The sequence below is a fragment of the Erinaceus europaeus genome, chromosome 12 (genome assembly GCF_950295315.1).
Source record: "Erinaceus europaeus chromosome 12, mEriEur2.1, whole genome shotgun sequence".
NCBI lineage: Eukaryota > Metazoa > Chordata > Mammalia > Eulipotyphla > Erinaceidae > Erinaceus > Erinaceus europaeus.
This window is the reverse complement of record NC_080173.1, coordinates 78,573,740-78,601,067: the sequence shown is the minus strand read 5'-3', so window position 1 is coordinate 78,601,067 and position 27,328 is coordinate 78,573,740. Positions and strand designations below refer to the sequence as shown.

The window sequence follows — 27,328 nt, the reverse complement described above, 5'->3', positions numbered from 1 at the left end:
ACCTATACGCACTCTCAGAGTAAGAGAAGACACTCCCGATGGGCATCTACTGAGGTGCAAGGAGAATGGCTAGTCTACTACAGGGGTCACAAGCACCAAATGACCAAGTGCAAGAAATGTTGCCCTCATGACACCTTGGAAAAGGCACAGGGTTGACAGGAGACATCAGTTCAATAAGCCAAGCATTGCCCACATTGGCTATTCAATCAAGAGAGGAGATGAATAGTTTCCTGTTTTAGATGGCTAAGGAATATGTGAGCTCATAAAACAAACATCAATTTTCAGAGACATCTGTTGCTTATCTCCAGAATAAACTGTCCAGTGGCTTGGGCTGGTAGGATCCCACATTAGCCCCATGGGCCCCCCTAAAAGGAGGCAGGGCTTTCTAGAGGAATCCAGATTCTCTGACAAGCCGATCAGGTCTAAAGGCAGCACCCCAAAGGTGACATTTCCAAGGAAAATACAAAGAAAAGTTCACATAAGCCTCCACTTAAATGGACAACTTCCTGCCATCCCACCAAGGCACATTAATGGCCCTGTGGGGCAGCATCTGTACTTTACCAAAGGAGCCAGAGCAGCACATGTGGAAGGCCAGGAAGCATCCTGGCTGGTGGTTAACTGGTAAAGAACAAGAAGGGGACTTGGGTTCACCTTTCCTGAACTGCTGCACAGAGCCCATGAGGATGAAGGGAAGCTCAAGGGGGAGTTTACTAGGTAAATAGATCCTTGGAAAGGCACATCTGGATGCAGCTGGAAGAGTTAAATATTTAGATTGGTGGTCTTCCCTGGACTACTGAGAACACAAACATCCACACTACGGGGCTAAGTTGTGTGCAAATGTTGGGGCTTTGCATTTTTTATTAACATTTTGCCTTTCACATGGTTTACATCAATTTATAATAATCTACATAAGTTGAAACAGAACATAGACAAAAAAATATATCCTCACCAACTTATTAAAGTCAAATATTAACGAAGGGTCCCAACCTGCCTGTATCAGCAAAAACCAGCAGCCCCCCACTATTGCCCTGTAAGGACAGGCGTGTTGGGATTTTGTAGCCTGTTTGCTGGGCTCCTGTTGGCACTGCTTGCCCTGCTGGGCATAGTGGCTGAGCTTCTGGGCTGTACAGTCTCTGTCTTGAGAACCTGTAGGCGGTTTCCTAGGTGCAGCTTAATCCAGGCCTGGTACCCACCCCTAACCACCTGGGGAGTGGCATTTATAAATATTATGAAACTTTTACATTTCTCAGCCCTCCCAACCTTCCTCCTGCTGCCATATTGCTAGTGCAAGCTTAGGGGCTGCAGTATTACCCAATGCTGAGAGGCAAATATCTCATTTGGGAGAGGTGGGAGGCAGCCATTTGGGTCCATCATTAGATCTAGCTGGGCCTCCAGGTTCACTCCCATCAATGGCTCTGAGAGCAAGAACCTTCCACGCCACACAGCAACCCCTAAGTGCCGAGCAGAGACTCCGGCAACGGTCAGATGCCAGTTCCTTAAACCAAGTGGTATTCTCTTTCTTCAATTCCTACCCCAGGGGGCAAGGCTACTTGTTAAGCATCACCCTCCTTGTAGGTATTTCTTTTCTCCAATGTGCACAGAATGTGTACCGTTCAGCCCAAGATTGGGCAACAGGTGTAAACAAAATCAGAAAGGGCCTTGCCACTCACTGAGCAAGTATTCTTTCTTTCTGGCCAGCAAACCCTTCTTTAAACCTAGCCAAAAGAACAGGCTATGGGAGCTGCCATCCCCAGTCTTGGCCTAGAACCTACTCTCTGCATAGGAGAGCCAGGGAGCTGTGGAGTACAGCTCAAGCCTCTCAGCTGGGGGTAGGGTGGCCGGAAGTGAGAGATACATGCCTCCCAGGCTGAAATGGGCTGGCAACCACTGCTCAGAGAGGAAGCAATCATCCTTTGGGGTGACACTCCTTCCTAATGGAATGAGCAATGGGTTTCAAAGTTGGGAATGGAATCTGCTGATTTCCCTACTCTGGAGTCAACTGTTAATGATGGCTCCCGTCAAAACCCAATCCTGAAAGAGGCAGGTGCCTGTGACTCCTTATCCTCCGCCAACGTGTGCAGTTTCCCGGACTTCACCCAAAAGGCTGTGCCCACAAGCCAAGGACAGTGAGGCAGCACCGTGACAGTGGGCTACTGCTGGATTGTGCCTGCTTTTCTCCACCCCTGGAGCACACGTGGCAGTGGGGGCTGTGGAGAATATATGTAAAATCTAAGGCAAAGGTACCAAGAGCCATGAGGCTCCAGGAAGAGGTGGCTGCCTAGATGGAGCCTGCCTACTTCAGGACACCTGCTTCAGCTCTATGAGCTGTCCTCTTGGACATGTGGCTCCACTAGAAAAGCCAGCAGAACCCCGTGGGAGCCGCTTTCCCCTGACTCAGGAGACCCAGTGTGACACGGAACTCTGCAGAAAGCTCAACCTTTCTTCTTCCCCTAGTGCCCTGATTCTCCCTCTCCCCCTAATTCTTACCTGACCCTCTGGCTATCTCAATAGGTCACTTGTGAGTCTTTTACACTCAAAGGAAATAAAACACCAAGAGGGAAAAGGAACTGAAAAGTTGTAGAAGAAACAGTCAAAGATGCCTCACTGCTAGGCAGGAGACAGAACAGATGACCCCCAGAAATGGAGATCCTCAGATGGGAAATTTGAGAAGTCCACTCTCCAGCTCTGTGCTTAGCTGGGGATGAGTGCATCTGTCTCCTCGTCCAACATTTGCACAGGCAGCAAGGCAAAGCAGGTGTGCGTCCGCGGGTGGAGGGCAAGGAGAGGGCTGCGGGCCAGCAGGGGCATCAATGAGGCTGCCACTGCCACCCAAGGCCTCCTCAGAACCTTCAAGGAGACTGAGCAAAAACCAAGGCTGCGCATGCATGTGAGAGCTGGGAGGCAGGGGTGGGTGGAGAAGAACTGAGGGGAGGCTGCCAGGAGACTGCAATCTGGGAGCAGGACCAAGAGAGGATAAGTTGGCAGCAGTTACAGAGTGCAAAAGAAAAGCCCTTAGACTGGACTCGGGAGGAAAGAAAGCAGTGGAGGAAATGAAAGAACAAAGCAGGCTGTCTGTGTGCCCACGCCGGGTCTGTCACTACCTTTTCTGCATGACAAATAGACATAAAACAATCTCTGAATAGCACAGAGCATTAGACACAACTAGAGGTACACAGGGCCGGAGCCCGGGGCTTGGCGGTGAGGCTGGGGGCTGGGTCAGCTGGCTTTGTACAAGGTGGCACAGAAGATGCACATATTCCAGTTCTTGGAAATCTGTGTCCCTCAGAGTCTGGAGTGCTGGGTTTGGGAGTTTCTAGTATAGTCTTTCAAGTCTGTGTTGGGTCCCCCCGCTGGAGAGGCTGGCTCAGGCCACCCCCCACAGCTGTTCCCACTTTGGGCTACACGTCGGTGGAGAAGTACAGTGTGTTCCGCTTCAGTTCTGCGAAGGAAATGGGGGGGTGCTGCAGGTAGTAGAGGAGGACCTGGACCTGTGTGGAGATGGGGAGACTCAGGCTGGTGTCCTCATCTTTGAGGCCTCCCCCACCCCAATCTGCTGCAAAGCAGTGATCCCTGGGAGACGGCCATGTCTGTGCTACTCTCCTTCCCGCCTTGCCTGGCTCTGGCCTCTTCTTCCTCGATTGCCCACATGTCTTCCCACGTGTAAGCAGCAGAGGGCGCTGCTGGGCAGAGGATGGTGACTCCGAGGCCACCGCCCCAACCTCAGTCGTCAACTTTTTATTTATTTATGTATTTATTTATTTATTTATTATTTTCCCTTTTGTTGCCCTTGTTTTTATTGTTGTAGTAGTCCTCAACTTCTAACCTCATCCAGAAGTTGCCTTTGGCTTGGCAGCCCTAACAGACACTGTCCCTGTGCTGGGTCTTGCAAAGATCCCCGAGGAGTGTCCTGACCCAGAAGCAAGTGAAGCCCCCCTGCATGCTCCCTGGACCTTGGGACTTGAGTCCAAGGCATTTCCAGGACTGCTGCCAGTACCTGGGACAGAAACTCTCTAGGCCCCTGGTCTGGCTTCACAATTCTGTTGTCCCTGAACCGTCAACACTCTGGGCTGACCTTTGCAGACAGATAAGAGAGAGGGAAAAGCACCACCACACTAAAGCTTCCTTCAGTGCAGTCGGGGCCAGGCTGAACTGAGAGCTGCACACCTGGCAGAGCAGGCACCCTCCCAGGTGAGCTACCTTGCTGACCCTAGGCTCATGTTTTGTGTTGGTCTCAGAAGGGCAGGGCAGGGCAGGTCCAAGCCCTGCCTCCTTGACGTGCTGCAGAGACTTCATGCAGCTGCTCAGGAGTGGTGGGTGTGAGGCTCTGTTCTCTCTCCACCCTCCCAGCTTGTCTCCCCCTTGATCTGGGTGGTACCTGTGCCATGACATCATGGGACCAGATGTCTGCAGCTGATGTGAGGTGCGCTTTGCTCTCCACTTCTGAGGGTCTCAGTAACGTGGGGCCAAACACAGTAGCCAGGTTGTGAAGGGACATTTTGTTTATGGGCTCCTTCTCAGCAACCCTGAAAGGGAGGGGAGAAAAGAAAATCATTTCACAGCAGCTGCTTGGAGCTCCAGTTCTACCCTTGGTCTGTGATATAAGAAATCCTAGGGAGTCGGGTGGTAGCACAGCGGGTTAAACGCAGGTGGCTTAAAGCACAAGGACCAGTGTAAGGATCCTGGTTTGAGCCCCCGGTTCCCCACCTGCAGGGGGGTCGTTTCACAGGTGGTGAAGCAGGTCTGCAGGTGTCTATCTCTTCCCCTCTTCTTTCCATTTCTCTCTGTCCTATCCAAGAATGCCAATAATTGATATTATTGTTGTTATTGAACAACAATAAAACAATAAAACAAGGGCAACAAAAGGGAATAAATAAATATTAAAAAAAAGAAATTCTAAGGCCAAGAGACAGCTCACACGGTAGGGCACATGCCTTGCCATGCATGCAGCCTCCGCTGGAGCCCCAGTATGCAAAGGAAGTGTCCTAGCACTTGAGGAAACTCTGGTAACATGATGTCTCTCCCTGTATCTTCTTTCTTTCCTTTCTCCCTCCCTTTTCTCTTTTTTAAAATTTTAAATTATCTTTATTAACTGTATAGAGACAGCCAGAAATTGAGAGGGTAGGGGTTGGTAGAGACGGAGAGAGACAGAGACACCTGTAACAATGCTTCACTACTCACAAAATTTTCCCCCTGGAGGGGGCGGGGCTAGTGGCTCCAACCTGGGTCCTTGTGCATTGTAGCATGTGTACTCAACCAGGTGCATGTACCAGCCCCCCTCCCTTTTTTCTACTGCCACCAGGATTATCACTGGGGCTTAGTGCTGGCACTATGAATCCACCACTCCCAGTGGCCATTTTTTCTCTTTTTATATTATTTGATACGATCAAGAAAAACTGAGAAGGACAAGGAGATAGGGAGAAAGACACCTGCAAAACTACTTCACTGCTTGTGAAATGTTCCCCCTGAAGGTGGGGAGTGGAGGCTGGAACCTGGGTCCTTCTGCATGGTAACATGCACTCAACTGGGCGCAGCACTGTTTGCTCCCCACCCTGCCTCTCTTTCTCTGTCTGAAATAAAGTGAGTGCAAAAAGAAAAAAGTAACCCAGGAGTGATGAAATCACTTATGTATGAGGCCCTGGCATTGCAAAACAAAACAAATAAAAACATCCTCCCAACCAAGAATCCCCAAAAGTGGTGGTTACTGGCTTTCTCCCAGGGTAGAGACGCAGACCCCACCTATATCCCAGCACTTCCTGTAAAACAGATTCCCACCCCTTAAAAGGACCTTCTCCAACTCACTCACTTTAGACACAATGGCATCACTATCCAAGAAGCTTCTCTCTCACAGTTCATACTCATCACTCTTTGACATAGGTGGGGTTACTGCACAGATAACAGAGGGGCCAGGCAGCTTGCCCGAGGTTACACAGCCAGCAGGTGGTAGAGTTGGGATCTGAGCTCAGGCTGGCACCTCCAAGGCCCATGCTCCACACCCTGCTTTGCCTCTGCCCACAGTCAGCTGGTAAGCTGTGGTGAGTGGCCTATGGGCTTAGCTGTGGCAGAATGAGCCTAGTCCCAGATGGAGCCCGGGGGCTCTCCTCCCACACCTTTGCAGAAGGGGATCCCTCAGGGGACCCTGGAGTTGCCTCCCTTTGGACCTTTCCCTGCTTCTCTTGCACAATAGGCCAGATGCTTTGTAGCTATTTCCCCTGAGTGACATCAGGGCCTGCCATCTGTGGTTGGTGTCCAAGCAGGCACAGTCCCACCCAGCACATCACAGGGGACCTGGGCCTCCTCCTGTTCCACCCACACTGAGCATCAGCTCTCATCTGCCCTGGCCACACTGTTGTTCCCCACTCTGGCCAGGAGCTGTGGATGTGCCTGCTGACTGCTTTGGAAATAGGCAAACATCAACATGCCAGAAGGCAAGTGTGCAGCTGGGCCAGTCCTCAAAATGCGTGCGTGCCTGTACACACACACACACACACACACACACACACACACACACACACACACACTCTCTCTCTCTCTCTCTCTCTCTCTCTCTCAGTCGGCTCAGGCCCAGATGTGGCAACAGACTGCCCCGTTCCCAGGGCGGAGAACTTAATGAATTTTCCCTGTTTCCTTTCCACACCCCACATCCCCCTCCCCCATATTCTCCCCACAATGCACACCCAAACTATTTGAGAATCGGTTGGAGCTTTGGTCCCAGCCAAACCAAAGGGAAAATGTCTCATAATGGGAAAAACAAGACAGCATGCCCAGGCATTTCCAGAGCTCTGCTGGTCTTCCCAGGCTGATCATCTGAGCAGCAGTGGGGAGCCCAGACCTAAGGGCCAAAATGGTGACCACAGAACAGTTCTTCTTGCTGGGGGCCTAGCTGGTCCTCGATGGCAAGTTAGTTTTAAGGACACACAGGGACTCCTCCACCCTTCACTCACACCAGGCACCAGTCTTGAGCCAGGAAGTATGTGGCAAGGACACCATGTTCCAATCTGAACTTTGCTGCAGGCATCAACTTTACAGCTCTTGGTGTGGGCCAGCTGTAGGAGGGCTGGGGAGGGTGGGGAGGCTTGGTGTCAGGATAGCAACTTAGGCTGAAGCTGGTGCAAACCTCACTGAGTCCCAGTGAGTTGGGGACTCAGGTCCCCCTATTTGTTAGACTGGGTGTGGGTCAAAGCTGGTGGGTTTCAAACTTTTCTTCACCTGACCCATAGTAACAAGCTCACCTGACACGGTCACCCAGTGCACAGGGCTGTAAGGGCTGAAGGAAACGACAATGCCTGCACTACTACTGCCTGCAGTGCGCCCGACCCTGTTCCATTAAGAAATGATAACTTGGGTGGTCCAGCAGATGGCACAGTGGATAAAGCATTGGACTCTCAAGCATGAGGTCCTGAGTTCAATCCCTGGCAGCAGCACATGTACCAGAGTGATGTCTGGTTCCTTCTCTCTCTCTTCCTATCTTTCTCATTAATAAAAAAAAAAAAAAGAAATGCTAACTTGGAATTCAGAAAGAAGGTATTGTGTCCTTTGGGACAAAAATGGGTGGAAATGGAGGTAATTATGCTTAGTGAAGTTAAGTAAAGAATGAAAAGACAAATACCTAATGGTTTTGCTCAGACAGGGGATTAAAACACATGAACTTGCAAAAAAAAAAAAAAAAAAGGTGAACAAACTCTTAAGACCGTATGAGCACTGTGGGTGTGGGGGTGCTGGGGGGTGAGAGTGTTTGGTGGTGGATGTAGTGTGGAACTATAACTCTCTCTTTTTTTTTGTCATCAGGTTTATCGCTGGGGCTCAGTACTGGCATTAACAGGTCCAGTGGCCATTTTTCTTTTTTTCTTTCTTTCCCTTCTATGTTATTGGATAGGACAGAGAGAAATTGACACGGGAGGAGGATACAGAGAAGGAGAAAGACACTTGCAGACCAGTTTTACCACTTGTGAAGTGTCCCCTCACCCCCACAGGTGGGGAGTGGGGGCTTGAACCCAGGTCCTTCTGCATGGTAATGTGTGTGCTTAATTGGGTGCGCAATCACCTGACCCCCAAAATGCTAGTCTTTTATTATAGATCATTATTAAAATCACTAATAAAATTTTAAAATGATAATTGGGGCCAGTAAGAGAGTTCAGCTGGGAGGGTGCCTGCTCTGCCATGCACATGACCCCAGTACATCATACAGGGTTAAGGTGCTGGTGTTGTGGCTCTAATCTATCTGTCTATCTGTCTGTCTATCTATCTGTCTGTCTGTCTGTCTGTCTATCTATCTATTCATCTAAAAAGGCTGGCTCAGAGCGGTGAGGTTCTGTCAGTGACAAAGACAATAATAATAAGGAGAAAGGCTAAGTAGCGCAAATGACCTAATGACTATGAAGTCCATCTACAGTCTCTGGCTCTCATCCTGCCTTTCTATGCATTATCTGGATAATATTTGAAGAGATCCAATAGTTCTTGAAACAGAAGAATCTAACTATAAGAATTTGAAAAAGCAAACTCTTATCCTGTTATGAACGACCCAGCAGAGACCACGAGGAAGCACCAAGGGAGTGGGCCCACAGCAGGACATGTCCTCTTTATTAGGCGGGGAGGGTGTGTCTTCTAAAAAGGAATCTTATAGTGAGATTTCGAAGCTCTCTGTCCTCCTGGACTGGGCCCCTGTCATTACCTTTTCAAGTGTTCCAGCAGGAAGAGGAAGGTGATGAGATTGGGATCAGGCAGGGAGCGGAGCAGGTGCATCATGCAGTTTTCCTTGGCAGCAGGGTCTGACAGCGCTGTAGGGGGAGAAGGGGCTAGAACAGGGCTCGGGTCCCAGGATGGGAGGCCCTAGCAGTGCCGTGGTGATGAGGCAGAGCCCAGGCCGCCCAGAGCTGGAGCAGAGCATAGGGGGATGTGTGTATGTGTGGTCACTAACAGTTGTACCTATAAAAGGCCCTGTGAGTACTAATTTGATGAGAGCATAGGGAGTCAAGCTGGGGTGCTGGGGCAGACACCCTCCTTTTCCTCACTTCATGCAACTTTGCAGCTGGTACCATTCTTCCTCAACCTGTGTGGTTAAAGTGATAACAATGACACTGAATGTGAATGTCTGTCTTTCAACCTCTGAGCCCAGAGCACAGCCTATACTGCACTTGGGGAAGAAAAGGCAGGGGGTATATGTGTCAAAACATGCTTTTGGCCCAGGTGGATGAAGGCAGGAGCTTCCTGACTACTCTTGGCACAGATGTGTGAGGAGAGTACTCCTTCTAGAAGGCTCTACACCAGTACTCCAGCTCTAACCAGGCTTCTGCTTGGCTCTGGGCTGCCAGTCCCTGATCTTCCACCTGGGGGTAGATCTTGTGGATGCTTGGATTTCCAAGCAGGAAGGTCACTGTCCACTAAGAAGGCCAGAGGGCAGCCCAGAGAGACATTTGTGGTGAGAGGGTCCCGTGTCTGCATCCAGACCAGGCAGGCTGCACTCACCCACCAGGGCACTCAGGGATGGAACTCAATGGGTTGTCCGGATTGAGCAAAGAAGCCTTGGATCTCTTGCTCTTTGCTTTGCTGGCCAGAGAGGCCTAGCCCCAGCCCGCCCTTGGGTCTGAGAAGCCTCACCGATGCCCTCCATAAAGGCTGGGTAAAGTCTGTCTGTGAGGAGGGGCTCAGGCAGCTCCCGGAAGTAGAGCTTGAGGGTGCCGGCGATAGCGTTGATGTCCATGTCACTGAGCATCAGCAGGATGTCCTTGTTATCTGGAAAGGAGGTGTGAGGGCATGGCCAGGCAGCCTGAGCCCTGTCTCCCTTCTCTGCAGCCCTCAGCTGCACAGGCAGCTCTGTTCTCTCCTGAGCCAGGCAGGAGGCGGTGTGGGGAGCTCCCATTCCAGCTCTGGTCTTGCCTCCCTCCCAAGCCCTCAAATGGCAGGATGTAGGTCATGCTCACAGGTGGCCTGTGACTCAGAGCATGGGGGAGTAGGAGGGGAGAAAGCTCATAATTCCAAAGCTGCATTTGGAACACACGTCACACCCTCTTTTCAACTGGAGTCTCCTCATCAAACCCCTCTCTGGAAGACACTGTACATTTTTTCTTTTTATACTTAAAATCATGTCCTGAGATAAAGTCTCAGCTTCCAGGTCACCCAGAGGAGCCACTGGCTAGTGTGTGCCCAATGCTCTCTCCTGTCTTCTGCTCCTGAACCAGCACACTTGGGCTCAAAGCCTTAACTTTTCTTGCAGCCCACTTGGCACTGGGGCTTGAGTCTGGAAGGTCTGAGTTTAAACCAGGCTCAAAAGGCTCAGAGTCCTGGGCATATGACCTGCCTCTCCAAGCTTCAGTCCTTAGCTGCATCAATGAATGAGAAAGTGGAGGGGAGAGGGGGCACAGTGGGCAGTGCAGAAGCCCTTGCTGCAGGGTCCACTACAGTCTACCCCATGCCACTGGAGTCAGACGAAGGCCCCTCAGCAGTTGGCTAGGTGGGGCTCTATGTGGACAGGCTTGCAGTCCCACTGGCACTACCACCAGCTCCGGAGCCTGAAGAAGCTCCTGTCCCAGCCCCCAGGTGGGTCTCCTAGACTCACTGGCGTCAAAGACGGCTTTTAGTGCCTGGATGTCGGTCGCCACTCCCGAGATCCGGTAGATGCCAACCTCCTCGATTCCCCGCTTCTCCACCTCCTCCACACATTGCCGCACGATGTAAGGCACTTTGGAGCGCTCCCGCCTGGAAGGAGAGGACGTAGAGTGAGGTTAGGAGGCAGGAGGCTGCCTCAGATGGTCCTGTGACCTCTCCTCACATGCCTTACCTTGGAGAACCCTGACCGCCAGGATAGGCAGGAGGGTGGGGAAAGGGCTGAGGATAAGGCCAGGCTGTCCCTAACCTCCCAGCCTGCCCAAGACCTGGTGCTTAGGGGCAGCAAGGGGTAAAGGGGGGGACTTGGGGAGATAAGCCCAGAGAGTCTGGAGGAAGAATGCTCCTAGAGCCAATTTCTCAGATTCAAATGCTTCCTGGGGACTCCACACATAACTCCGTGGCAAGAGGGGAACAGAGGTGTGGAGGGGAGGGAGGAGAAAAGGGAGGGAAGGATGAAGAAAGGGAGAGAGAAAACACACACAAGAGTGTCACTCTGGTACATGTGACTCCAGGTATTGAATTCAGAACCGTATATTCTTAGGTTTGATGCTCTTGTCACTGTGCTCCCTCCCACAGTATAGTTACGTTTTTGAAAGATTTACTTATTTATTTATTTATTTTTACCAGAGCACTGCTCAGCTCTGGTTTGTGGTGGTACAGGGGATTGAACCTGGGACCTTAGAGCCTCAGGCACCAGAGTCTATTTGACCCTGGGTTCCATCCCCAACACTCTATGGAGCACCATGGTGGAGGGGTGCTTTGGTGTCTCTCTCTCTGTCTGTCAAAGCATAGAATAAAAATTGGACAGAGAGTAACTCAGTGGCACTGCACATGGGCAAGGTCCTAGGTTTATTCCCTGGCATAGCAGAAAAAATACTTTTAGTGGCAGAAGAAATATCTTAACTGATAGAGAATCTGACTTTCACACCTGAGGCTGCCGGCTGGATCCCCAGTACTGCCTGTACTGAAGGTGTACTAGAGCTTGACTTTCGTCTTTCACATGAACTCAATATAATCTTCAAAGTGTAAATAAGGGGGCTAGGTGATGGTGTACCTGGTAGAGTACACATGTTACAATATTCAAGTTATCTGGGTTCAAGCCCCCAGTCTCCACCTGTAGAGGGAAGCTTCATGAGTGGTGAAGCAGTGCTGCAGGTGTCCTTTCCCCCCCTCCCCTTTCCCTCTTGATTTCTCTGTCTCTAATGAATAAATAAAATGTGTTTTAAATATAAATAAAATAATTAAAATTTTTTTCTAAAGCATTTCCTGAGCCAGAAAGCACACCTCTGCAGCCCACTCCACACTGGCTTGGATGACCACTGACTGGAGGATGGTGGTTGGCTAGGGTCAGGCCCAGGCAGGGGCTGGATGGCACCATGGCACTGATGCCAGCACTCAGATACCAGGCAGCACCTACTTAGTCACCACGCTAATCTTCACGCCAAAGACACCAGTTTGCTTCTTGGATGGGGTCCTCTTCAGACTCATGTCTCGACTGGTGAATTTCATGGAGAATTCCACTTTGATCTGGTGGGGAGTAAGGCAGGGGTAAGTCTCCCAGGGCAGGGAACATCTATCACCCCAGGAGTGCAAACTCAGGCTATCTACCTTTAACACCCAGGGCTCCCAGGGTGGGAGTAGGACAGGCATAGGCAGAGAGGGACTGGGCTAAGGGGTCCAGGGCAGAAAAGGACCCTTTGGACGCTGACCAGAGGGTAGCCGCCACCCATTGCATGGACTCTTCCCATCTCTCCAGGCTCACCCCATTCATTTCAATCACATCAGTTTGCCAGTTCTTGGTTTCAACAGTTTGTGGATCCAACTGCAAAGAAGGGAAGACAGACAAAAATGAGTGAGACAGAGACGACAGTTCAGAGATGGAGCCAGAGATCTGGCTGCTGTTCAGCCCAGTGTTCATTCAGGATAGAAGCAGGGCTGCTACTCAGCTAGGAATCAGCCCCGTTCCTCCCGGCACAGCGGCGGGGACTTCTGCCCTTCACATCTCACTCACTCCTGACCACTCCTTGAGATGGGTCTCATCACCCCACTTCACAGGTGCAGCAGCAGGTTTGGGTGGGCTACCTGCTACCTTCCTGAACCAGAGTGGTCAGGAAGGAAGGTTGTTAAGAGCTCAGTTTCAGGAGTCATGCTGCCTTAGTTGGAATCCTGGTTCTGTTGCGTCCAGCTGTGTGACCCTGGGGGAGGTCCTGACCTCCATAGGCCTCATCTGTCTCATCTCTTCACTGAAGCTGGCTCAGAAACTGCCTTTTAGATTGTTAAGACTCGATGAGAAAACCTGAGGTTGGCAGCTGGCCCCCAAGTAAGCAGACAATGGGGGGTGGGGGCACAGGCTCTGGGGGAGGCTCAGGGAGGTGGAGATCAGTGCCTGCCCCTCAGGGGACTGTACACACCTCTTTTTTTCCTCTAACTTGGTGGTCTTCAGACCGGTATTTTTTGTGTACCCACACAATAATTATGAGAAACTATGCACTCGCTGGCACATTTTTAAGTCAACATCTGAATATTTCCACAGCGAGTTTAAACTGTTGGAAAGAATATAATTCCCAGGATAATGTAAATATTTACATCTTAAAATAAAACTGTTACATCAGTCTCTTAAACACACTCCGTGGAATCCAAATGCCATAGTGACATGATACCCACTATCATCCATTTAAGCTTTTCCTTCCCTGCAGAAACCCTGATTGTTTGTTCCTCTCACTGTCTTTGTTTCTATTTCTCCTAGAGAATTTTGTCCTCCTTTGTGTTTTCTACTTTAATGTCTTTTAAAAAAGATTTTATTTATTAATGAGAAAGTAGGAGGAGAGAGACAAAGAACCAGATATCACTGGTACATGTGCTGCTGGGGATTGAAATCAGGATGAGCACTTTATCCACTGCACCCTCTCTCAGACCACCTATTTTAAAGTCTTTTTATTATTATTATTTATTTACCCTTTTGATGCTCTTGTTGTAGTTATTGTTGTTGATGTCATTGTTGGATAGGACAGAGAGAAATGGAGAGAGGAGGGGAAGACAGTAAAGGGGAGAGAAAGACACCTGCAGACCTGCTGCACCGCCTGTGAAGCGACCCCCCCTGCAGATGAGAAGCAAAGGCTTGTACCGGGATCCTTACGCTGGTCCTTTCACTTCACGCCACGTGCGCTTAACCCTCTGTGCTACCGCCCGACCTCCACCTATTTTAAAGTCTTTACATCACCCTGTTATATTTCATTTAATGAAAATATCTACATGAGTTGAGATTAAAAATTTTCCTGATGGGGCAGGATTAGATAGCATAATGGTTATACAAACAGACACTCATGCCTGAGGCTCCAAAGTCCCAGGTTCAATTCCCCCATACCACCATAAGCCAGAGCTGAACAGTGCTCTGGTTAAAAAAAAAAAAAAGTTGAGACCACCAGGCTCCAAATATTTAAAGCATATCCTAGACCAGTTATTGAAAAAACAAGCAATTCATCACACATTTGAATAACATTCAGTATCGAAGAACTAGTTTAGTGGAACTTCAACTCTTAACAAGATGGGTAAAAGAACATTGTTTCAGTACATGTATGCACATGGATATTATGTTTTGCTAGAGAAAAATAAGATTATGTGTCAGTTCTGTTCCATTTCTTTTGTGTGGTTTTTAATTTTTTGCTTGTTTTTTTTGTGTGTGTGTGGTGCTGGGTTCAAAACCAAGGCCTCCTGCATGCGATACCACTAAGACACCATCCTTGCCCAGCTCTCATGTGTGTGAGAGAGAAAGAGAGAGAGAGAATGAAAGAGAGAAGAGAGGTATCACTGTTCTAGGCTGAGTTTTTCACATGAAAACAGAAAGAAAAGAGAGAGAGAGAAAGAGAGAGAGAGAGACCACTGCTCTAATATTCATGGAATTCCACAGTTTTGTTTTGCATGATTTCACATGGTGCTGGGGACTGAACTCAGGGCCTTGAAAAGTTCATGGAAGTCATGCACTTTTTTTCCCCTGCCTCCAGGGTTATTGCTGGGGCTCAGTGCCAGCACTACAAATACACTGCTCTTGGTGGTCATTTTTTCCTTTTTATTGAATAGGACAGAGAGAAATGGAGAGGGGAGGGGAGATAGGGAGAGAGAAAGACACCTGCAGACCTGCTTCACTGCTTGTGAAGTGTCCCCCTTACAGATGGGAGCCAAGGGCTTGAACCCAGATCCTTGTGCGCCTTACAGTTAGGACTATGTGTGTTCCTCTTGTGGGCCTCTAGAGGACCTTGCTCTCCATGTGGGCCAACAATGGTAGGGATTGCCCCATTCTCCAAAGGGAGGTTGGGTAAGCATACTCTGTCACTCGAGGAAGACGGGTCCTGCAATGAGTACAGCCTCAAATGTTCCTAGCTATGACCACAGAATGATGCAGAGGTTACATAGGCTCCTGTGCTGAATATGGGCACCAGATCAAATCAATGGGGTTTACAGTTAACAATATTTATGTGCTTTTCCCATATTTGGGAGCTACTCTCTTCCCAGATCCAGCTTCCTAGTCCTATTTCCAAAAGTGACACCATCTCCCCAGACAATACCTTTACCCCACCAGCATGTTAGCTGTTGGGCTCAGGTAAAAATTAGTAAAGTCATGGGCCCCTTGGAATATACCTAAAATAGACCTACCAGCTTTTTCCAAAATGGAGACCTCAAATCTCATCTGCTATATTCTTACCTTTAGGTTTCTGATTATTAAACAATATTTTCTGCTTTATATCTTATTGCTTTTTCAGCCACCAAGTTACAGATGCTACCATGACTCCAGCCTGACTTCCATGGGCAGACAATCTCATTGATGTAGCCTGGAACTCCACCCCTCCAGAGCCCTGCCCAACTAGGAAAAAATAGAAACAGGCTGGAAGTATGGATCGACCTGCCAACGCCCATTACCAGTGGAGAAGCAATTACAGAAGTCAGACCTTCCACCTTCTGCACCCCATAATGACCCTGGGTCCATGCTCCCAGAGGGATAAAGAAAAGGAAAGCTTTCAAGGGAGGGGTTGGCATACGGAACTCTGGTGGTGGGAATTGTGTGAGTTGTACCCCTCTTATCTTCCCATGGTCGTCAATCATTATTAAATTAAAAAGAAAAAAAGAACTATGTGTGCTTAACCAGGTGCACCATTGCCTGGCCCCAAGGCATGCACTTTACCTACTGAGTTACCTCCAGGGTTCCTGGTTTTGTTTTTAAATATATAAAAAATGAAACATCTAGTTCATATTAATAAGCAAATGGCACTGAAAACTACTTACAGCAGTGACATATAATGCCCTAACCTTCTTCCTTGTTTTTTGCCTTAAATGGCATGTATATTTATTATCACAATAATAATAATAATAATAATAATAATAATAAGCTGTTAATTCCCATCCATTTTGCAGCAAGAACTGCCACCTGGCTTGTGACAGGCTCTGCAACCTAGCCATTAGAGCCTTTCGCTTCCTCAACACCTACACCACCAGCACATCGAAGGCCTCTCCGGTGGCCACACAAAAGGTATCTGTACCCTGGGCTCTGAGCCCTGCAGGGAGTCCCAGACCTTCCCTCTGCAGAAGCTGGGGGAGGGGGATGTCCTTCTCAGGAAGGTTGCTTTTTGGCAACAGCACTTACAACGTTTGCTGATCTACAGACCAAGTCCCTTAAAACTCTCTACCTGGGGCTGGGCAATGATGCATTAGGTTGAGCACACATATTACCATGCACGAGGACCTGGGTTCAAACCCCTGATCCCCACCTGCAGAGGGAAAGCTTCATGAGTGGTAAAGCAGTGCTGCAGGTGTCTATTTCTCTCCCTCTCTAGCTCCCCCTTCTCTTTTGATTTCTCTCTCCTATCAAATAAAGGAAAATGAAAAAAAAAAAAGGGCCATTGGGAACAGTAGAATTGCATGCAGGCACTGAGGTCTAGTGATAAAATTGATGACAATTAAAAAAAGAGAAAAAAATTCTCTATTCACAGAAATTCTGCACCCCAGGATATGTGCACCCCCATTTGAATACTGCTGCCCTGAAGGACCACTCCAGAGGAAAATCATCTGACTCAGCCCACAGGGCAAATTCTTCTCAAGCCTCCCGATGCCCATCATAGCAGCTGAGGACAGTGGTCCTCTGAGGAGTTCTGGGCCCTGCATCTGTGCCAGTTTAGACCAGAACCAGTCATTTTAAGCTAGTTCCCTGCCTGGAAGTGAGACAGAATTTAAAACAAGAGGTAAGGAGAGCAGTGTGGAAAGTACCAAGTACCCCTATACACTCCTACCCCAAGACGGTCCTCCAGCACACAAGGGAAGCTCCCAGACTCTCAATTCCAGAAACTTGGGCTAAAGGAAGCCCAGGAAACCTTCCTACTCTTTCAGTGTCTCTTTGTCCCAAATTCTCACTGGGACTGGAGTTAAGACTGCCTCTGAGTTTCTTCATCCCACCTAGAAGGTTGGTCTGGGACACAACTTTGGGTCTGTCCTTCAGCAGTGGCCAGTTGCCCAGAGGAGGGAGACCTGAATTACTCTCCATCAACAAAGGCAGGTGCTACCCTGTCACATATTCTGGAGTTACCAGTCCTTTTGTTTCTGTGTGTCTGGGTATTGCTGGGTCCATGTGCATGTGTGACTTCACCATGCTGGGTCAACTTTCATTTATTTTTATTTTTATTGCCACCAATAAAATAAAAAGTAAAATAAAAAATAGATATAATAAATAGTAAAATGTATATTATACTGGAAGCTTAAACCTCTATGCATGGAAAGGCAGGTGCCACCCCAACACACACACACACACACACACACACACACACACACACACACACACACACACTCTCTCTCTCTCTCTCTCTCTCTCTCTCTCTCTCTCTCTCTCCTTTTAAACACAAGTATTTTACCAGCACAAGTGCCTGATCCTGGAACCTGGTTGGATTCACTTAAGGTCTCACTCTTACCTCAGCCTCCCACAGCTGGCCTGTCACTTCCTGGCACTCATCATAGACTGAGCCTGTGGTCCCTTCCTGGGTCTTGGGGAGGCAGCTAGAACACAGTGGGATTGAGTGTGAAGCCCTGGTGTTCCATTCAACTGCATACATGTGTCTAGTCACTTAACCTCCTTGGGCCTAGATTTCCATACCTTCTTTGCAGGGTTGTTATGGAAAATAATAACAAGTCCGGCTGTGTTCTGCACATTCCTATAAACCTGGCTCTATGACAAATCCTACACACAGCATCTCAACTAAACATCATAACCTGATATGAGTGAGGTTGAAGCCCTTATAGGAGCTTTCATTTTACAGAGGAGGAAGCCTAAAGGAAATGAGGAGCCTGCTGAGTGCCTCACAGCTTGGAAGTGAGAGTTGAAAGCCAAGTTAGGTCTTCCCAATACTCCTGCTCTGCCAAACCTGCAAGACTAGTGTGAAGCACTTCACCTGACATCACACTCCTCAGTGACCAGGGTAGCCGCTGTGATGGCTATTTACTTAGAAAGGAACTAGCTGGCACCCTAGTGTGGGGTCTGGCATCAGGGGCAAACCCGGGTGCTGGCAGGCTGCCTCCAGGATAATTCTGCCTTCTTTTTCTGTCCCTGTCACTTCTGTCTGAGCTGCCAAGAAGCAACCCAGTGTTTCCTGGGAGCATCTGTGACAAAGAGGGAAAACTTCTTTGACCCCTGCGGCACTATTTCACTGCTTGTGAAGCTTCTCCCCTGCAGGTGGGGACCAGGAGCTTGAAGCCAGTTCCTTATGCACTGTAATGTGTGGCCACTGCCCAGCCCCAAGGAAAGCAACTTTTAAGGCCCAGAGGCTAGCCTTGCCTCTTCCAGAAGGCCTTCCTGGATAAGCTCAGGCACCTGCTTTAAGAGGGTTCTGTCCCTCTGGCCACACCTGTAGTTGTCTTATGTGGTCTGGCCCATTGGAGGTCAGATACCAGTAAGGCAGAAGGCATTTTGGTATGTGTCACTAAGTTCCCACCACTGCCATAATCTGGATCCCATTGGCAGGTGTGGCACTGGCACCCCCCACCCCAGGGAGGCCAGCCCCATCCTTCAACACCCTAACAGTGAAGTTCTGTGTTCCAGGAGCCCAGCAGCCTCCAGAAACCAAGTCTATTTCAGGATGTCATTTAAACACAAAGAAGGGAGGGTGCGGAGGGGAAAGGAATATGGCACATTTTTCAGAGAACTGATGCTGCCTGAATTGCTGTGGCTATTTATAACCCCTGGGAAATGTGGACTCTGCTATTTCCTGATTAGATTAGTGCTGGGGGTGGAGAAGTCAGCCCTGGACAGCTATGGACGAGAACACCTGGCTGCCCAGCTAGTCCTAGCTGACAGGTGCTATCCACCTGCCCAGGGAGAAGGCACCTGGGGGATGTCAGATCACCTGTGGGAAGAGATAGATGAGGCTAAGAGGGTCAGGCTCAAGGACAGAGAAGGCTGCTCTCAACCCCCAGTTGAGATACATGCCCCCAAGGCAGGGTACAGGCAGAAGGCAGCAACAGGTCCAAGAACATCCTGGAGAAAGTTATGCACGTGACTGACCTTACCATTGGCTAACTGCACAAAGACCTTACACAGCTCAATCATTTCCTTTCCTCCTTTGCATTTAAGCTGTGAGAGCATGGCTGTGCATCCAGGGCTGGCTGGCCATTAGGTCCAGTGTCCAGGGAGAACCACCAAGTCCCTGGGCATAATATCCTGGGTCCTGCTGGGACTCCCGAGTCCCCAGGTAAGGAGACATTCTCTAGTGGCATCTGGTGAGTGGCCAGGGAGGCTGCTTTCCCCTTCTGGGCCTTAGTGGCTTCACATTCAGGACAGTGGGCACCTAAAGCCTTGCAAGGTCTGAGATGACAGTTGGGTCCAGGGCAGGGCGGGATGATCTGTGCATTTCCAGAACCTTCCAGATGGTGGGTGACTATCCTTGGGGCTCTCCTCTGAGACATCTAAGTCCCTCCTTCCACCTATTTCTCCCCAGCCTGAGGCAGATGAACCCAACACTCCTTCCTCTCTTCTGGCACAAGGCTATTCATGGCCCTCTTCTAGTACTTAAATCTAGAAGGCCCCTGTGTGTGTGTGTGTGTGTGTGGGGGGGGTTCCCTGTTCCTGTACCCCTGGGAGATGACAAAACTCCTGTTTGAACCTGGGACTTCTGATTGTGGGCCCTAGTCTTCCCAGATACCACACAGTGAAACCAAGTCTTAGGGGGAAGGATGGGTTCTACCAATGTTCTTTCTACAAACTCTCACGTGGGCTCCTTTAACCTGCAGTGAGGGGCCTGTGGGGGTCCCAGCTGTGGGAAGTAGGGTAACCAGTCAGATGTAGCAGCTACTAGTCCCAGTGGAGGGGAGCCACAGGCACAGAGCAGCTGATGGGGGCAGCGTATACCTAGGTACCAAGGGCACCAGACCTCTGCTGCCCTCCCAAGAGCAGCTAGACACTGAATTCCTGCCCTGGGAAGCACACTATCACAGCACATGAGCCAGGGGGTCTGAGGAACCAGCCACTGTCATGCTCTGGGGCTGGCCCCCACCCCTTATTGCAGGCCAGCACTACTCTAACCTTGGTATGTACGGCCTGTCCTGGATGGTGGGGTACACTTCACTCAGAGTCCCGAGTTGTCTTTGAAATTAAGAAACCTGTGCACCTCTTAACAACCAGGATAGCAAATACAGGAGCGGGAGCCTGTCACCTGCAGAGGTGAGTGGGGTGCTGAATGGAAGACAGGAATGTCTGACAGTGTGGGAACCAAGCCAGAGACTGAGTGCTGGGCTATGGAGCCCAGGTCCTGAGCCAGGTGTTCTGTCTGACTGCTGGTGGCCCTGGTGGCATTCCTGGGCTGGCTTTCCCCTGCTCTCCATGGAAAGCATCCACAGGCTCTGGGTTGGGTCCCCATGGGAAACCAAAGCCAGCCTGTCACTGGGACAGACCACAAGTGTGAGAGGCATGGGAGGCCTGGCAAGGGAGGCGGAGGACAGGGAGCTGCCAAGGAGCCACTCCTCCTCCCTCTGGGGAGGGTACTATAGGATTCCGCCAACGTGGCTACTCAGGGCGAAGCACAGAGACAGAAGGCAGGGTTGGGGTGGGGGTGCCAGTGCTAACATCCTGGCTTCCAGCTCAATAGCTGGTTGGGGAGAGATCAGGATCAGGCTTAGCAAAGGAACCCCAACTTCCCAGAGGCCAGCCCCTCACCCCAATAATATGCAGCCGGCTCTCATTCTCCAGCTTCACCTTGCAATGTCCGATTACCCCCCTGCACCCCTCCCTCAGTCTATATGCCACTCTCGTGCCAACAATAGTAGAAAGCACTAGGACGAAGGCACTTTGCTTCAGCTTGCCTCCCTGCCCCGCCCCCCGAACTTTGAAGTTCCCCAAGGCCCACATATGGAAAGGGTTTAGCAGCTCTGAATAAGGCTTTTATTGAAACCAGGTTAGCCTCATAGCACCCACTGTGACCTTCCTTCCCCGGCACTCTGCATTCCAGTGGGGGACTCAGCCTGGTGTATGTCTGCCCTACTCTTAGTCCTTGAGCTGGCAGAGCTGCCCAGCAGGAGACATACAACTCAAACCTGTGCTGCACTGGCCCCCAGGCTGAGCACATCCCCCCAGGGCTCCAGGACACTGTGTCCTCAGCACTGGCCTACCTATCACTGTTTTCCTTGAGCCAGAGTCAGGCCTCAAACCAGGTGAGAAAGGGGCTCTCTTTCTGCTCAGGTCCATGCTGGGGCACCGAGGACAAAGGCTGCAGCATCTTGGGAAAAGGAAATGGTAGAGCTAAAGCAAAGGGAAAAGGACCATGTGAAAGTTCAGTCTGGGCTGGGAGACAGTTCAGTGGCTAGAGTATACACCATGCCTGAGGCCCTGACTTTGATCGCGGGCACCAAATGGGAGCGCCATGGACAGCACTAAGGGCTCCCCATGGATTCTGGAGTGGTGCTTTGATGTCTCTCCTCTTACTCTTCTTTTTTTTAAATTTTATTTATTGAGCCTATATTTCCCCGTGTCCAGGAACCTGAGGGTGGGGCCCACCTTCCCGCATGCTTCTCCCAATTCATATCAAATAATATTGCATCCGCCGATGGCAACCTAATCAACGCAACGAGTGCCACCTCAACGTGCTTCACCTCAGACTGTGTCCAGAGACTTCAAGTGTGGAATGACAACCCTTCAGCTTGATCACTTGGGTGAGACCTTTCCTTTCATAGTATTCTCTAATTCCATCCCAGGTGGTTCACTTTCTAACAAAGTCCCAAAACCTAGATATAGACCAGGTTCCGTGAGAGAGAGCATATGTTCACACGTATTCATAAACTAGGGCAAAATATATACCTGAAAGCAGAAGTACACAAGAGTCTGCAGTGAGTACCCCCAACACTTCATCTGCACTATTCCAGCCTTTAGGTCCGTAACTGTTCAACAATTTGTTTGGCTTTGTATGTTAACTCTCTTTTCAGCCACCAGGTTCCAGATGCCAGCATGATGCCGACCAGGCTTCCCTGGACTGAAGACCCCACCAATGTGTCCTGGAGCTTTCAGAGACCCACCCTACTATGGAAGTAGAGGGGCAGGCTGGGAGTATGGATCAACCAGTCAATGCCCATGTTCAGCGGGGAAGCAATTACAGAAGCCAGACCTTCCACCTTCTGCAACCCACAATGACCCTGGGTCCATACTCCCAGAGGGATAGAGAATGGGAAAGCTATAAGGGGAGGGGATGGGATATGGAGATCGGGTGGTGGGAATTGTGTGGAGTTGTACCCCTCCTACCCTATGGTTTTGTTAATGTCTCCTTTCTTAAATAAAAAAAAAAAAAGAAAAAAAATTTATTTATTTATTTTACCTTTTGTTGCCCTTGTTTTTCATTGTTGTTGTAGTTATTATTGTTGTTACTGATGTTGTCGTTGTTAGATAGAACAGAGAGAAATGTAGAGAGGAGGAGAAGACAGAGAGGTGGAGAGAAAGATAAGACACCCACAGACCTGCTTCACTGCTTGTGAAGCGACTCTCCTGTAGGTGGGGAGCCAGGGGCTTGAACCAGGATCCTTAAGCTGGTCCTTGAGCTTTGCGCCATGTGCACTTAACCTGCTGTGCTACTGCCCGACTCCCTCTCTTCTCACTCTTTTTTTTTTTTCCTCCAGGGTTATTGCTGGGCTCGGTGCCTGCACCATGAATCCACAGCTCCTGGAGGCCACATTTCCCCCCCTTTCGTTGCCCTTGTTGTAGCCTCGTTGTGGTGATTATTATTGCCATTGTTGATGTTGTTCGTTGTTGGATAGGACAGAGAGAAATGGAGAGAGGAGGGGAAGACAGAGAGGGGGAAAGATAGACACCTGCAGACCTGCTTCACCACCTGTGAAGCAACTCCCCTGCAGGTGGGGAGCCGGGGGCTCGAACCGGGATCCTTATGCCGGTCCCTGCGCTTTGCGCCACATGCGCTTAACCCACTGCGCCACCGCCCGACCCCCCTCCTCTCACTCTTTTAAGGATGAAAGATACAGAATGAAAAAACTGGGCTAGGAAGGTCATTCAGTAGTATTGTGAATGTTCAAGGTCCTTAGTTCATTCCTAGGTGACACATCAAAAAAGAAAAAGTTCAAAGTAGAAGACAAGTTACCTGAGGTCTCAACTAGGAAGGTTCATGCAGCTGGGTACTATGCACGGAGGCTACTGAGACAGACCCAGCTCCAGAAGCACCCCAACCAGGGCACTGGCCCCCAAACCCTGACAGACTGTGTGACCACTCAGACAACTGAGAAACAGTCACAGGTCCTCTGTAGCTGCAGGTCTGCCTTTTAGCAGCGTGACTGTGAGTCTTCTCCGGGCCTGGCTGTCAGCATCCAAATGCCCAGCTACCATTCTAAGCCACCCAAGTGACTTCACATGCGCTACTTTCTGAGCCTCAGCTTCCTCAATTATAAAACAGAGTGGACAATAATAGCACTTGGCAGGGTGTACCTAACTCACGCTGTGCTCTAAACACGTCGGCGCCACCAAAATTGGACTTCAGCTCCCAGCGGTTTCTGGCCACACCTAGATCAAAAGTCAAGTACAGTGGGAAGGGCCTGGGTGATCTGGTCACTGCCCGCTCTGAGGGACCATTCTGAGTGAGCAACACACTCCACAGGGGCCCTGCTTTCTTCCAAGCACACCATGGCCATCCCTGTCCCAGTGTGTGCTGTCCCTGGAGCTCTTCAGAATGGCTCCTTCTTATCATTTAAGTCTTGGTTCAAAGGATCTCTTCGAGCAAGGTCCCTCACTATGACTGACTGACTGACTTTATCTCTCTCTTTCTAAGGTCTTTTTAAAAATATCTTTTGGGAGTTGGGCGGTAGCGTAGCGGGTTGAGCGCATGTGGCACAGGGCGCAAGGACGGTCGTAGGGATCCCAATTTGAGTCCCCGGCTCCCCACCTGCAAGGGGTTGCTTCACAGGCGGTGAAGCAGGTCTGCAGGTGTCTATCTTTCTCTCCCCTTCAGTCTTCCCCTCCTCTCTCCATTTTTCTCTGTCCTATCCAACAAAGAACGACATCAACAACAATGATAACCACAACAAGGCTACAACAACAAGGGCAACAAGGGGGGGGGGGAATGTGGCCTCCAGGAGCAGTGGATTCATGGTACAGGCACTGAGCCCCAGAAATAACCCTGGAGGCAAAAAAAATTTCTTTTAAATAAATTTTTTATTATCTTTATTTTATTTATTGGATAGAGACAGCCAGAAATCTAGAGGGAAGGAGATGATAGGGAGAGACAGGAGACACCTAAAATACTGCTTCACCGCTTGCAAAGCTGTCCCCTTGCAGGTGGGTACCAGGGGCTCCAACTTGGGTCCTTGTGCATTATAACATGTGCACTCAACCAAGTGCATGCCACCACCCGGTGTCTGTCTGTCTTTGTCTCTTTTTCCCTCTCTTTCTCTCTAATTGCCACTAGGGTTATCACTGGGGCTCAGTGCCACTGGCACTAAAAATCTACTGTTCCTGGAGGCCATTTTTTTTTCTCCTTTTGACAAGACAGAGATAAATTGAGAAGGGGAGGGGGAGAGGGAGAGAGAGGGAGAGAGAGAGAATAGAGAAAAACCTGCAGACCTGCTTCACTTGTGAAGAATCCCCCTCCTGGTCCTCAAGAACAGTAAGGTACGTGCTCAGCTGGGTACACCACCACCCAGGCCCCTCCCTATGACTTTTAAATCCATGACCCACATTTATTTTCCTCACAGTATTTGTTTTGACCTCAAGTGATCTTTATTGCCTCACTTTTCCAAGAGACAGAAAGTTAAGAGCCAGGCCTCACTCTCAGCTTCTATGCCCAGGCCACCTCTGGAAGGTGCCAAGTGAGTGTTGGAGAGTGCGGGATTGTCAGGTCTTTCTTCTGGAACTCCTTCAGGACAGGCGTCCAACAGGCTCACATTCCAGAGCATCTCTCTCTCTCCGTGAGCAGCTGGCCTAGGCCCAGGAGCAGCCCTGTGACCTATCCCACCCCGACTTTCCCAGCATGTTGCGTTTAAGGCTCAGGAACAGGAATTTTGAGACCTGGCCAAAATCATCATATGAACTGGATCTAGAAGATCATCCTATTCAGCTCCTTATTACACTGTAGCCAGAGCACCAGAGAGGTAAGGCTATTTGCCCATGGGTCACCCAGCAAGCAGGTCACTCCTTGAAAAAGGTTGCAAAGAGAAAAATGAGGTCCCTTGACTTCTACCAGCCTGTGTTCTTCCTCCCACAGTGCCCTGTACCCTACAAACTTTAGCAGTAAGAATGCTCCCCAGGAAGGAGGCTTTCATGTGTCTGATAGGGAGACTGCTGTCACTGCTCTGGCTGGTCCATCTGAGATACCAACCCTGGTTGGCGCTCACTATCCAAGATAGGCTGCTTCTAGCTTCTGGCTCAGGGATAAGTTCTATTCTCTCTCAGTCAAGGCAGAACTGGGGAAGCCACTGTGGCATTACCAAGACCTTCCCAGTCTCCCTATAGAAGAATCCTAAGGGTAAGTGCCATGGCCATGACCCACCTGCCTATATAGCCCATACTGGGGGACCAATGACAATAAGGCCCCCTTAACCTCAGGCTCACAAGGACTCAGAACTGGCTTTGGTTTGCTCCTGAGATCAGGCTGGCCCGTTGTAGGTGCAGGGGCTGTGTTTCTCTAGAGTTCTAAGAGGGGGCTGTTAGAACACAAACACGCTTCCTTCCCCAGTATGACCTGATGGGCAAAAGGAAGCCAGAGCAGCCCCTGCTGACCAGAGCCAGTGTGGGCAGTTGATAAGACCACTCACAGAGTGCTGGATCTTTCCAGAAACATGCATCCTGACCAACACCTGGAAACTCTCTCAAAGCAGCGTCTACTGACATTTATGGGCTCTTTCCAAAATGCTTGCCCTCCTGGGGCCTCACTCTTTCTGAATACTCTTGCCACACTGGGCCTGGGCAACTCTGGCCCAAGAAGACCTGGTTGGCAGACCTGGTCCAGGGCCATCCGAGAGCTAAGGCAGCAAGCCCAGCATGGCTGACTGGCCAAACCACCTGTGGGATGGCAGAGATGTTAGAATAGCCCACTGCCCTTCCCCCCATGCCTCAGGTTCCAGGAAACAGATGCAGAAAGCCCTTAACAAGATCCAGAATCCTTTCATGATCAAAGCATTCAAAAGAATGGGGATAGGTGGGAAATTCTTCACACTAGTTGAGTCTATATACAGCCAACCTACAGCCAACCTCATACTCAACAGGAAAAAAACTGAAAGTCCCCCCCCCTTTGATCAGGTACAAGACAAGATTTGTCCATTATCACCGTTACTATTCAACACAGTCTTGGAAGTCCCAGCCATCCTAATTAGGCAGGAAAGAGGAATTAAAGGATACAGATTGGAAAAGAAGAAGCAAAAATGCCACTGTTTGCAGATGATATGATAGTATATATAGAACATCTTCCCACAGTAGCAAGGTAACTACACTCAGCGTGTAATATCCCCCAGCCACTGACCACAGGGAGGGCCAGCAAGGGATAGGGGGGAAGAGGGCTCAAAGAGACGCCTAACCCGGGAGACAAAGGCCAGGTGTGTGCAGCTGTTTTCTTCAGTTAGAAGACGATAATGGTAACTGCTCATGCTCTAGGGGTGGTGGGGCGCGGCTCTACAGTGAGAGATGGAGAAAATGAGCAGAGGTGGGGAGTTTGCTGAAGAGAGGGTCAGGGGCTGGGTGGTGGCGCTGAGCACACATGTTACAATGCACAAGGACCCGGGTTCGAGCCCCTAGTCCCCACCTGCAGGGGGGAAGCTTTGCGAGTGGTGAAGCAGTCTTTTTTTTTTCTCTCTCTCTCTATCACCCCTTCCCTCTGGATTTCTCGCTCTCTCTACCCAGTAAATAAATAAAGATAATAAAAGAGAGAGAGAAGGAGCTCATGGAAATCTTACCATCAGGGACCAGGCTTTTTGTCTTAAAAGTAAGAAGGAGTAAGAAACAATTCAAAGCCACCTATACAGGAACAGGTAAAGGAAATATGGTGCAAGCAACTCACTTTAAAAAGGCGGACTAGGGCTGGGGAGACGGCTTAATGGTTATGCAAATGACTTTCATGCCTGAGGGCCTAAGCTTCATGAGTTGTGAAGCAGTGCTGCAGAAGTCTCTAGTTTTCCATCTCTATCTCTTTTCTTTCTCACTCAATTTCTCTGTCTCTATCCAATAATAAATTAAAAACATTTTATAAAAAAAGTATTTTATAAAAAAAAATAGTGAAGG

At 49.7% G+C, this 27,328-nt stretch overlaps 1 protein-coding gene and 1 long non-coding RNA gene across 11 annotated transcripts in view; one reads left to right on the top strand and one right to left on the bottom strand.

Annotated features, from left to right (window-relative positions):
• Positions 1–823: 823 nt before the first annotated feature.
• ABR (ABR activator of RhoGEF and GTPase) overlaps positions 824–27,328 on the bottom strand; it is a 253,021-nt gene continuing 226,516 nt past the window's right edge. For all 10 annotated transcript variants that reach the window (XM_060204094.1, XM_060204095.1, XM_060204096.1 and 7 more), the window contains 7 exons: positions 12,365–12,424; positions 12,020–12,129; positions 10,553–10,692; positions 9,595–9,729; positions 8,669–8,774; positions 4,376–4,523; positions 824–3,488 (listed from right to left, as the gene is read on the bottom strand). In XM_060204094.1, coding sequence (XP_060060077.1) covers positions 3,399–3,488; positions 4,376–4,523; positions 8,669–8,774; positions 9,595–9,729; positions 10,553–10,692; positions 12,020–12,129; positions 12,365–12,424 — 789 coding nt within the window. In that variant the 3' untranslated portion in view covers positions 824–3,398. The remainder of the gene's footprint in view (positions 3,489–4,375; positions 4,524–8,668; positions 8,775–9,594; positions 9,730–10,552; positions 10,693–12,019; positions 12,130–12,364; positions 12,425–27,328) is intronic.
• Positions 12,081–16,117, top strand: LOC132542021 (uncharacterized). The gene is made up of 3 exons (XR_009553152.1): positions 12,081–12,150; positions 15,360–15,625; positions 16,009–16,117. It is a non-coding gene; the product is annotated as an uncharacterized LOC132542021 (long non-coding RNA).